This window comes from Tamandua tetradactyla, chromosome 14 (assembly GCF_023851605.1).
Source record: "Tamandua tetradactyla isolate mTamTet1 chromosome 14, mTamTet1.pri, whole genome shotgun sequence".
Lineage (NCBI taxonomy): Eukaryota > Metazoa > Chordata > Mammalia > Pilosa > Myrmecophagidae > Tamandua > Tamandua tetradactyla.
The window spans coordinates 64,261,272-64,274,285 of NC_135340.1; the positions used below are offsets into that span (position 1 = coordinate 64,261,272).

The following is a 13,014-nucleotide window of genomic DNA, read 5'->3' on the forward strand; positions in this document are numbered from 1 at the left end:
TTCTCCCTGAATCTGCAATTGAGAAGTTGAATGCATGTTTTAGGAAAATGGACCACTTAGAAATCCCAAGTCTCTGAGGAGAGCTTGGCATGGAGTGGGGAGCTGTGGGCAAGAAGCTCCGGATTTGGTGTCAGAGCAAAGCCTCAATTTCCTCTTCTTAAAATGAGTTTAACATGAAATGTCCTGACCATTTTATAGGGTTGTTGTAAGGCTCAAAGGATACAGTTTATGCAAAACTGATAAATACTTTGAAAAATTGCACTATAAGTATGAAGAAAATTGCTCAAGCTCTGCTGTTTCAACTTGAATCCTGAGAGACTGAGGTCCAAGGAAACTCCTCTAAGTCCAGGGACAGGGTAGAGGGGACTTTAAAATAGCCCTCTGCTTATTGGGCTTGTATGAGTACATTACCTTTGCTTCTGTATATGTTTGCTTTCTAAAACCCACAGAAAGGAAAAGAGAGTGTGGTGATAAGAGCTTAGCAAATCATTAGCAAGAAATCCAGTGTGTCCAGCTGGCCCAGGCAAGGCAAGGCCATAGGATTTAGTACCTCTGGATAAGGTGAGGGACACCCAGGAAGCAGCATACCGGGGGCTATTGTGGAGAAATACAAACAATACAAGAGGCAGACCCAGCCCTCAAGAGAGCACCTCAAGAAAGAAAAGATTCGATCTTTCTCACTCTCTCAATAATCAAAGACACTTTCAAGTACAAGGTGGACAACACTGACCATTACATATCATAGAATGAGAGAACCAGAAAGGGGCATAGAGATCACCCTGTTTGATTGGGTGAGAAAACAGGCCTGCAGACGTCAGTGACCCACCCTAGTTCCCACAAGGCACAGGCATTGCTGCGATAAGAAGCCAGAGCTGCTGGAACCACTTTCCAATAAGTTTTTCTTGATCTCACAAGGACTGTGAAGGATGTTTGGTGCTAAAGTCTTAAACATAATCTTTTTTTTTTCCTTTGAAGGATTAAGTTTAATTTTCAGAGTCAGATCACACATCCAGAGACATATAACTGGAAACCCTTTACTCTCTCCCTCTTTTCTTCCTTCATTCCTTTCTTTCTGTTTCTTTTATCCCTTACTCTTTTTTTCTTTGCTTTAAAGGTATGTATACCTGGAAGCAGATGGGAAAGACAAATATAAATCAGAGAAATAGGATTTGCAATTGCCTATAATAGCTCAAAATGTGGGCCATGACTTTAAAAACTCAAGTTACCAACTTAAGTCCCAAATCTGGGTGGGGAGGAGGGGTAGGTTTTTGCTATCCAAATAATCAGATAGTATTTCTGTAAAATTAAAATTTTATTATTCCCCCAGAGCCCTGTCATCCCCACCTACCCCTCAATCTTCTCATCTTCGGGTTTAAAATAAACCCTGGCATTTGTGAACAAATGATCTTGCAATAGGAGTGTGAGCTTATTTGGATCTCAGGGCACCAAAGTAAACTGATAATGTGTTTCTTTCACAATCATCCACATTATCTATTTATAAACAGTCTTGTTTAATTTGAACTGAATTTGCAAACTTGGACCATTCCTAATATTTTCCATCCCTTACACACAGGTCAAATTGGTGGATTTTATTCTTGACTTTGAGCCTAAGAATGAAATACGTTTTCTTCCAGCATATAAAGGGGAGAAGACAAATGTAACAAAAGTGCTCCCCAGTGACTTCTCAATAAAGGACAGACAAAACAGCAAACACCGATTAGCACCAAAACATTTACTAAAAGTTTCAAATCTTTCAAAAATGTTACAAAAAGCAAGCAAACATAATGAAACTAATGACAAATTAGATATTTAAAACTAACATCTGGGCTAGTCTTGGCAGATATACAGGGGAGTAGGGAACTATCTAGGATCATTTACTCTGGTTAATGCACACTTAAATGAAACTTAACTCATCATCTATTCATATGAGAATTACATTTTTAATGGTTTGAGAATTTGTGTTTTGACAGTCTTCAAACAACCAGGTGAGGTAGGCAGTATATCCTTTTCCCCAAGAAGAAACTGAGACTCAGAGAAGCTACATTACTTATGCAAGGTCACAGAGACAATAAGTGACAGAGCTGGGCTTGGAGCACAACTTTGCCTGAATCCTTTTACAGGAAATGCACTAGTGATTCATAGATGGACATAAAATTTGGGTTGGGCAATCTCCAAAAAAATTAACCTCATTTACATATGTTTATATATTTGAATTATAAACATGACAGCTGGGTATCAAAAGCAACTAACTCTAAAAATCTGAGCAGTTAAATAGCAATTAAGGCAACAGTTTATTAATTTGTTTGGTTTCAAACCTTAACTTTCTAAAACTGGAGATGTCAAAAGTATTTGGCCGTAGACTATACGGAATACTATCATTAAGGTGGGAAATTCCAGTGCTTTGCTGAATCTATCAATGGTTCTGGATGACATTGAGGAAATTCTATTGAGGGTATTACAAAGGCCTTTGAAAAGAATATAGGATAATTATTAGAGAGGTTGTCTTTGATTTCATGAGCATGTCTATAAATGAGTTTGAGAGTTTTTTAAATAAATGCAACCAAATTATCAGCCTACACTACTGTAAAGATACTCAGTTTACTCCTTCCCTAGACATCTACGGAGAGAAAAATGAGGAACACCAACATGCATTTCTATTCTCCAGCCATGGATGTGTTGTCCTGACTGAACAGCTGGGTAGACATTAAGACAAGCTGCCCTTAGTGTGAAAGCACCCTGGTGCATGTTGTAAATCTTGAAAGAGCATCTTGGAAAGGGCTGTTCTTACATATACATGTTTATCTGCCAACAAGCATGATTTTCAGCTGAGCTATATAACCTTTGCAATGTACCTTTCTATTCACCTGGAGACCCACTCAAAATATACGTGGATTTACAAATTTTTCTCCCTAAATGAGTTTCTAAAGTTTAAGGTCAGTTGTTATTGTATTGTGTTTTAATTGAGGATTTTGCCCATCAAATCAGAACTAGATAGTGACTGTCGGGCTTGGTCTGTGTGGAGAACACCCCTTCTTGCAGAGCATTGGCAGCTGTCTGCCAGATTTAAGTTAAGTGAGACAACTTGCCCCATTCCTAGCCCCTGTTCCCAACCTCTGGAGCCAGCTGAATTTCAGCTCCAGCTGAAGTGAAAAGATAACTATGTGGTTCAAACTCATCTTGACTCATAGTTTCACTGTTTTATCCTGGCTAAAGCTGTTCACTGTATCTGTGGTTTTCTTACATAAATTTTCAATCCAGCTAGTGCTATTATATGGTGTCTTTTCCAACCCTGGCGCTGAGGGTGATTTTTTAGCTCGCATATTTTTTCCAGATGTGATAAGCTCTCCATAGCCCTCTTGGTGTGCAAAAGCATATCCAGATCTCCTTGAGCTTGACCTGCGGGCCTGAGGCCTTCGGCTTCTTGGGAGCCTCGCTTTCTTTTGAGCCTTCTGCCTTTGGCGGATCTAGAGAGGAAGTAGACCCAGAGTGAGATGATGCATTCAAACAACAGACCTCAGCAGTGGGTCAGTGTGTAAAGCCTTTCAGGTAAAACAATATCACAATAACAAAACACTTTCATTGCAAAGCAAAGTTTTGGTTCCCAGCCTACAAAAGAAGTTTTCCATCTAAAAGACTACCTTGGACACTAGTCAGTTATTGTTCATGCTAAGAGACTATTAAGTTAATGAGAAATGTTAAGACAAATGTCATTATCATCTCTATCTCATACATCCATCTTAAATAAATAGGCACATACTTTCGTACGAAAAGATTCTCTAATATGCACTACCCAAACTCAGTCAGTTTCTAATACCTTCTAGTTCCATTCCCCCTAAACAGGTCCTTTTATCTCTCTTTTAGAGAATCTCACTATCCAGTAGTCATTAGTAAATGTACTAGGAGAAAATTTAGAATGAAGACTGAGAGTCAGAACTTTCCAACTCTTGTGGTAGGTCAATGTACCATGAAGACTTTCAAGGCTTTGTTTTCTTTTGTGTTTCTAGTGGCCTTTTGAAGGGATCAACATCATGTGAGGGGGTTTTCAACATTTCTTGCATTTCATTGCACAGTTGAAGAGAAAAAGATACCAGATTTGGTGCAAGTGTGCCCACTGTTCTCTGATTAGGTTGATCTCTTGGAGTCTGACTTTCACGCCAAGGGAAAGCCTTTAAAAAGCAGAAAATCACAATCTGACCCAACATAGGAAGAAATAAACATCTTTTTCCTTCTTTCAGCTCATCCATCATTTTACTGGGTAGATGTAGGAATCAGCTCACAGGGCCAAAGGGAAAAAGGACAGGTACAAGAGGGCACTCTGGGAATCATTTCAAATGCAATCTTTTCATACTTTGGCTTCAGATTGTGAAGGGACATCATAATAAGGAAAGTTCTACCCCATTCCTCCCAGCTTCATGGGCCTGGCCACTCGCCACTCATTACATCAGTGTTTTTCTCCTCCTCATGATTTGGGTACAAATATTTGTCTCCCCTTCCTTTCTCCTTTTCTGTTTTTGTCTGGTTTCTTACCTAATCTGACATCATCTTGCTTACAATCCTCTTCTCCTCAAACAGCAAAACACGTTCTGCCAATTTCCTGGCTTAGATATTTCTATAGGCTATTCTTTCTACTTTCCTTTCCTTCTAACTTCATCCTTTCCAATCTATCCATGAAATTGCTGTTCCTTTCCTTAAACTGTCCTGAAGGTCACCTCTTCCCAGGTTCCTGGATTTGCTACTATATTTTTACAGAAAGCTAGAGCCCCTTCACCTGTTACCATACCCATCTCTTTTTTACTGTATCTGTACTTACTAATCAAACCAATAACATTCCCTATGGCTTGCCTTTGCCTTGGAATAATTGTTTAAAATAATGTCAGTGTCTTCTTCAAAAATTGACTTTTAATTTAACCCAACTTAACTTCTCATTTTTGACTCCCCACCCACATTTAGTCTAGATGTCTGACAGCATTGTAACTCCTGGGGCTAGTGCATTAATTTTATGGACAGTCTCATCTCTGATTAGGAGTTTGCGGATGGGAACTTCATTAGCCCATCTCCAGGCATCAGTTCTTCAATCAGACAGAGAAGGACACCACTCAAAGAGGCAGGAACCAGCCCTCCAATTACTTATCAGCATTGTTACATACCTGATCAGTCAGGGTTGGGTATAAATCCACTTTCAAAAATCTGAATGCCACCACGGGCATAACTGAAGTCACGGTCGTTAAGAGAACCACAAGCCAGATTAGCTTCTCAGTTAAGGAATGTCCTGCGTTTCCTGTCATTAAAGAAAAATGTGTGTTCTGGTCATAAATGGGACTGAATTATTGAATTAATCTCTTCATCTATTCCTGTAAGGTGACTTTTTTTTTTTTTTTTTGAAATGGTAAAGTTCAGACTACCTACAGAATCACTGGGTGTTTTCCCCAATATATAGTATGTTCAGCAGTGAAGAGGAGAAGGCAAAAATTGGTAAGATCACCCTTGAGTACTTCTTGGTGGGCTAATAATCACTTAGTAATTGCCAGCCCAAGTCAAGCTAAGTCCTCCTTTACTCCTGAAGCACAGGTCTCTCATCCATCCTCAAGACCCCTTGACTACAAAGCAACCATTCATTTTTACAGGCATATTTACTCTTATTGACTCAAATAAAAACTATCCCATTTAAACTGTAAAATATATGTCCTGGATAAAAGCATAATCTCAAATAATGTTCTTGTTCACTGGCTATGTTTGTGAAAATAGCATGCCTATTACTGGGAGCCTGCTGATGTAGCCATCCAAAGGGCTACTGCAACAGAGCAGTGAAATTGATTTTCAAGTCAGTTTCCTTACTTTATACTCACACCTCATATACTGTGATGTTTGTTTAAACAAAGCAATAAAGGTCAGTAAGTCAGACTGACAAATTCCATGGGAAGATGCCAACTCCATTTATATCACCAAAATAAACATTTGACCCTGTTAGTTTTCTAGGGACATACAATGACACCTCCAGAATTACCCAGGTCCCCTCTCCCAGTGCTAGAGTGTTAACACCAATCGAATTGGCTTTGGATAGGAGGGTTTGGCTACTGATTGGTAGGTCTGCTTTTTCTGGTTTGGGTGGGTAGAATCTGCCTCCCCAAAAGCAGCTGATTCCAGTTGCCTTCAGACATGGGCAGAAACAAACTTGACTCAATAAATTAAATGTCTCTTTGAGCTCTTTGAAGCTCAGTAACCCCAGGCATGGCTGGAAAAACAAGCTTCACTTGAAAACCACACTCCTGCTTGCTGCTGGCTACTAAGGGAAAAGAAAATTGAACCCCATTGTTGATCTAACGTTTGAAAAGTTTCATTGGAGCTCAGTAATTAATTCCTGGAATGGTATTTGTTTAGCTGGAGAGAGTGGCCTCCACACAAACGACTTTCTCCAGTGGAGACGTTCCAGTCTGATTATGCATATTAGAATGCTCTTTTAGGACGGAAACTGTTCTGGTGAATGCACTGAACTTTCAAATCTGGCAACAATAATGACAAAAAAACTTAAAATAGCTTTTATGTATTTCTTTCCTAATATGCTTATTCTTGTTCATAACCAACATGTCTCTATGTGGTTGGAATTTTTTGGTAAACAAAGTAGTAACATTACATATTAAGTAAGAGTAGTACAATCTAAAGATTTCCATGTATATGCAGGGCAAGGTAAAAGTTGAAGAACAATATTTTAAAGCATATGTGTCCATTTAAATGGAATTATAGTTTCAGGTGTCTTTGCATCAACTCGAATGTATAACCCCATAGTTGCTTCCATTTTCCAATCCTACATGAAGCAATCTTCTAACACTTGTCTTTCTAGACTGGGTTCCATAACCAGTGGATACAACTCTATCATTCTTGACTGATTGGGCTCAAGAGGGTTGTCACTATGTGTCTCTCTTTTCCACAGTTTTGTGGGATGAATTCAGAAGCATCACCATTTCCAACTTCTCTCACACTTATTCTTTAAAAAGTGTATTAATAACTCCCTTGTGTAAAGCTTAGTGATTTTTGCTGAGAATCATTTTGAAATGTCATGTAAAAAATGGTAGTAGACTCCACTGATAGACCAGATGTACACATCATAGAATCACAGGTTTTTAAAGGATTTTAAGGGACCCTTTGCTTTTCAACTGATACTCAAATCCCTCTGCAATGTTCCCAACCAGTAATCAAGCCACATTTGCTTTAATAATAATAATCACCATCATCATGATTAACATGTGTTGAAAAAGTACCACATGCCAAGTTACATACTAAGCTCTTTGAATGCATTATCTCATTTAATCCTCACAAAATTTCAATGAAAATAAGAACTATTAATATTTCCAATTTACAAGTGAAGACATTAAGGCCTGGAAAAGGGTAGAAACTCAAGTTTCTGCACCATAAGCGGTGCAGCTAGCATTTGGACGCTGGCTAACTTCAAGGCCTACTCTTCATGCTACTTATGGACTAGCATCCCACCATTTTTAGAAGGCTCTAAACTATGCATCATTTATTTCTTATCTAAATTCAAGAAAGTTCCAGGGGTGAACTTTGTCTGAGATGGTGGTGGTAATTTGGCGTAAAAGGGAGATTCCAGTGTTCTTTTCTCTTCCCTCTACTGTACATAAACTTTTCACAGGCCTTGAGGCAGCCCAATATATGTGCTATGCCTCTTATCCACAAAGGGTCAGCTTACTACATCTGAGTTCTTGGGAACCTATAAGCTGCCATCACAACAACTCTTCTGCTTCTATTGGAGACAGCAGAAAATAATCTTTTGGATCCCCTATCAAGCCTGGAAGACTACAAATGCCTGGCTCAATCAATTCCTGAAGGCAGAATCACTAGTCATCCCCAGTCCATAATGAAAATAGGTTCAAGGACAAATAAAGACCAGCATCACACTAGGCCCCACTAGACAGTAGCACTCACTTACCAACAAATGGAAACTGGTTTGGGAAGATCTCAAAGATACCTTTACTGTGCATTGCAAATAAAATGGAGAAATAAGTGGCAATGCTGCCCCAGATGAAGATGTGATTAATGACAGTCCAGTAACTGGTATCCAAAGCTATCTGTAAATAAAATAAATCGTAAAAAGGAGGTCTCTGAGGATTATAAAGACATCATTTTACTGAATGATGTTTCCCCAGAGTGGTTCTTTGATAATGTGGTTGCACCTTATTTGCCTCTCAGAGGGCCCATGTAGTCCAAGTGAAGGATTGCGTCTCTAGATACTCTCACTTTCTGTACATTCTGGGGGATTCACTTGACTTGACAGTTCAGGTAGCCAATTGACTTTAGAACCTGTATCTCCCAAACCATTATATCTCTTAAGATTGGGTCTGAATCAGGAGATAAAATGTTAAACTTATTTTTGGTGAGAAATAAGATGGGTAAATGGTTTATAATTTCAAAGTTATTTTCTAAATTGCTCTCAAAACTTTTCTATTAAGGAAAAATTTATTTGTGTGCTGTGCAAGTGCAACATGTTGTAATCTGTACATACATTCCCAAAGACCATTTAGCACATGCATAAGGTGTTTTACACGAACATTCCAAATCATTTTGATAGTCCTTTCTCTTAAATTTCTCAAATAATAGTAAATAAAATCCTTAATCTTCTTTGGACATAAAATTCAGAAATTGCGATTCATGGAAACCCAAGAGCATGTACAGAAGCCCTTCTAACCTCCAATAACTAGTTTGACAACTTGGTTGAAAAAAGAGTGGTCTGCTATTGGGGAGCCAAGAAACCACTGATGAATATGAACCCTTGAATTCTCCAAGGAAAGAAGCAGGTCCTGGCATCATTATTTGCCTCTCAGAGGGCCCATGTAGTTCAAGTGAAGGTTTGTATTTCTCGAGAAGCCTGGGGCAAGGCTACAAATTTCTCAGCTGCCTAAGGGGACCCTACTGTACAATGAATAACTTCATTGTACATATATTGTCCCTCAATATATGGAGAAATACTTCCTCTTTCTGCTTGAAGTTTACTGCCCTTTAAAATGCTACCCCATTATAAGGGTGTCAACAGCATTGGATGTAAACTGCAGGGTTTATAAGAAGACAGCCTTTTCTCTCTTCAAGAGACTTTGAGAACAGAGAGCCTTGCCATCCATGATTCAGCAAAGAGATGCTGGTTTTCCAGTTTATTTGGCTGCTAAGACACTAAACCAAGACCTCCGACTGTGCCTTCTACCACACGTCAGTTTACAATCAACAAGAGTCACTGATAGCCTGCCTGTGTGGGTATGAATAGGCAAAGAAAAATCACCACCAATTTGAGAGTACCCAACTGAGAAAACGAAAACAGGTAGCACCTAATGAAGCAGAACTAGTGAAACAGAGAGATGAGCATTACAATAATTTAAAAATGTAATGAGAACTCTTGAGAAGGTGCCATTATAACAAAATAATTCTGGACCAAGAAGCATTCTTTCTTAATTTAAAAGTCCAACACAGGATGGGGTTCTTGCCTGCCATGCTGGAGTTAAGATATTCCTTAAAAAGGAAAGAGAATCAACCTAACATTAAACTGCTACACTGAAACTGTGATAGAGTGGAACATTTGCAAAACTAAAGAAAAGACTCTGACTCAAGAATCTTATGTTCATCCCAAATATAATTTAAATGTAAAGACAAAAAAAGACAGTTTTTGAGCTCAAAAGTATAATATCTATGAAGCACTTCTGAACAAATTACTCAAAGAAATTACTGCAGCCAAATAAAAATTAAATCAGAACAAAGACCTTAAAATATGGAAAGACAAGAAAATGAAAATGGTGGTGAGCAACAGTTCTTGTAAATTTATAGTTATTTCTAAATGACTAATAATGTGAATATGAGCAATAGTGTTCATTTAGAAATAATTTTGAAAAATTCTAAAATATATCTTAAGAGAGCATTTAACAGCATCCTGGCACTAAAATTTTTAATTACTACCATGCAAGAGGCAGGAAAGGAAAAAGAAAGTAAAAACATTTCCAAGATTGTCTAATTGTCAGTGGATAAGGGAAGGTTTAGAACAGATAGTAAAACATTTGGTGGAGGATAGGGTTATGAATTAATTTTTGCATTAAAATGAAGAGAATCACTAGTAAAAGAGGATTACAGTCACAAAACTTGTAAATTATTCATGGGAAACAGCATATGTAAAAATCATAATTAATGCAGCCAAATAAGACAAAAGAAAAAAAGAAATTTTTAAAGTAGAAGTGAAAGTAATCGCAAGATAGTATGAAAAGAGCAAGAGAAAACATATAAGTTATTTCAATAAAGATGTATAGCTTAAAGTCCTTTATCAGAGGAGGAAAAACTAATAGAATGAGATTTTTAAAAAATAAAAATGAAGGGATGGATACAGGCAGATCCAAACCAAAAAAAAGCAAGAAAAACTCAATATAAATATTAAACCTATGTGAGATTATTTTACCATGAAAATAAATAAAAGACACAAATAAATAAAATCAAGAATGATTATGTACAAAATAATATAGCAACAAATTATATAAGGTAAAGCCTTCTTGAAATACAAGAAGCACTTGATAAGAATCATAATCATAATGGAAAACTTTAATATACTGCTTTCAGAATTTGGCAAGCGTGGAGGCAGAGGTGATGGCTTTTCTGGGAGTCTATGGCTGCCCTTCTGGAATCTAGTTATCAGTGTGATTAGGACCAAGCTCTAAGGGGTGGGAATGGCAGCTTCTTCACTAGCAGCCACATGGTTAGGTGTTGCATCCAGTAGCATTCTGCGAGCTAGGTATGACTCTCCCCGGTTCATTTGTCCTTCCAGAGATTCTGGCACAATCTAATAACTTTCACTAAACTTCTTTTTGCTTAAACTAAAGGAATGTCTGTGTCTGTAACTCCCATCTTATTGGAAAGTAATATGGCAACATGTATGAAAGTTTGAAATGCATATACTCTCTGACACAGCAAGTGAAAACCACAAAATACTCAAAATTAGCAGTTCTGATGCCAGCAATGTAATTTCTAGGAATTTGTCTGACAGTACACAAAATATATGTATAAGTATATGCGTTGCAGCATTCCTTCAACAACAAAATCATAGAGGATTGATGAATAAGTCATTGTATCTCGGTACTGTAAATGTGTATGTAGTTACTAAAAAGATTAAGATAGACTGATTATGTTGATTTGGACAGCTGTCCAAGATATCTAGTTCAGTGAAAAAAGCATATTAGGGGATAATATGCATAACTATGCTCCTTTTTGTTGAGTGTGTGTATATGTCTAAAAGCAAAGAAAAAAAAATATCAAAGGATTTCAACTATGTCGATCATAGTAGTTAAAGACGAGAGTAATGGAAGGAAGAAAAAGATGACTCATTTTATTTTTTACAATTTCTTATAGTTTAAAATGCTTTTTAAAAGTATTTTGTAATTCAAATGTCTGAAAAACCGATATCTTAAAAAAAAATAAGGAAAGAAACTGCTAAAATTTGGTCCATAGCATCAGCAGGACACATACTTAAGATATATAACTAAATACAGACCATGGAAATTTCATGGGTGCTGTTACCACTAAGGCAAGTCAAGCTTAGACAGCGAGGAGAGAACGTTAATGCTGCTATCAAATTGAACTTATTCACAGAATTCCTGAGACTTTTAATTCTACATAGTAAAGGTAAGAAAATTTTGAGTGAAGTAAAAATTGCTGAGCTTTCATGGTTACAAATATTTATACACTCACATCTGGGTATTCCATGGTAAAGCAGACGTTCTCAGTGCTACCTAGAAATAAAAAGAAGGGGTGATGTTCCTTAAAGAGTTAGACCAACATACAAGGCTGGGAACTATTTCTCTCTCAAGCTGAAATTTTGATGCTGCAAGAAGAGTCTGTGTGTTTACCATTATTCAACAAAGATTCTCTCACATTTTATTCAACGATGATACTGGTGTCCTAGGTATTCCCTCATGGATAAGCGGGATGGAAACCATATGTGTTCTGTGTTTGGTGAGGTCCACAGGTTCTATTTATTTTCATAAAGAAAGGAAGCCCAGCTTCCTTGAACTTTGGAGGTTTGGATCTTGGATCAGAAGACCTGTGTTCAAATCCTGGTTTGCCATTTTCTATGTCACTTGGCCTGAACTTAACCTTTTGTCAAGTCTATTCTTGTCATCCTTAACAGTAGTATCTACACTTTTAAATGAAATAATGAGATTATCTGTCTGGCACATAGTAAATTGTTCAATTAATGGGAGCTGCCATTGTTGCTCTGAAAATCAGAAGCCCTGCCAGAAGCAAGTGGGCCAAGTTTGCCTTGATTATCTCCAGCCTCTCCTCTCTGTCTTTCAAGACACTCTTTTTCTCTCTCTTCCAAACACCCAGTGCCTTTAGCTCAATGCCCTCTGTCTCTTTTTCCTAAATAACAAAGAAAGTATATGATATCCTCCTTTATGCTCAGAGTAAGCTTTGTTCTCATACTTCCTGATAATTTGCCTTATAAACAGTTTCACTGTTGAATAAAAGACTTTTTTCCCCAAAGGACCCTACAGTGAGACAGACCTGGGCTCTGTTACATACTGTTTGACCTAAGGCAAGTCACTTAAACTCTCTGAACTTCATCTATCTGGAAAAAGGGAGTAATAACATCCACTGGGTGTTAATCTAAATTCCATTTCATAAAGGCAGAATAATCCCTATTCAATACTGCATGTTTGAAACTGTAATCAGACTATCTCCCTGGAGATGTGATTTAATCAAGAGTGGTTGTTAAACTGGATTAGGTGATGACATGTCTCCACCCATTTGGGTGGGTCTTGGTATGTTTCTGGAGTCCTCTAAAAGAGGAAACATTTTGGAGAATGAAAGAGGTTGGGAGAGAGCAGAGAATGCTGCAGCACCACGAAGCAGAGTCTATCAGTCAGCACTTTGGAGATGAAGAAGGAAAATATCTCCCAGGGAGCTTCATGAAACAGGAAGCCAGGAGAGAAAACTAACAGATGATGCTGTGCTCACCATGTACCCTTCCAGCCAAGA

General features: G+C 37.8%; 1 protein-coding gene across 8 annotated transcripts in view; it reads right to left on the minus strand.

Annotated features, from left to right (window-relative positions):
• Nucleotides 1–1,718: 1,718 nt before the first annotated feature.
• ATP8B4 (ATPase phospholipid transporting 8B4 (putative)) overlaps nt 1,719–13,014 on the minus strand; it is a 282,452-nt gene continuing 271,156 nt past the window's right edge. For 7 of the 8 annotated variants that reach the window (XM_077127848.1, XM_077127847.1, XM_077127846.1 and 4 more), the window contains 3 exons: nt 7,943–8,081; nt 5,148–5,278; nt 1,719–3,464 (listed from right to left, as the gene is read on the minus strand). In XM_077127848.1, the coding sequence (XP_076983963.1) occupies nt 3,183–3,464; nt 5,148–5,278; nt 7,943–8,081 (552 nt within the window). In that variant the 3' untranslated portion in view covers nt 1,719–3,182. Of the gene's footprint in view, nt 3,465–5,147; nt 5,279–7,942; nt 8,082–13,014 lie in introns of those variants that run through there. The other variant, XM_077127852.1, reaches the window with a different exon arrangement.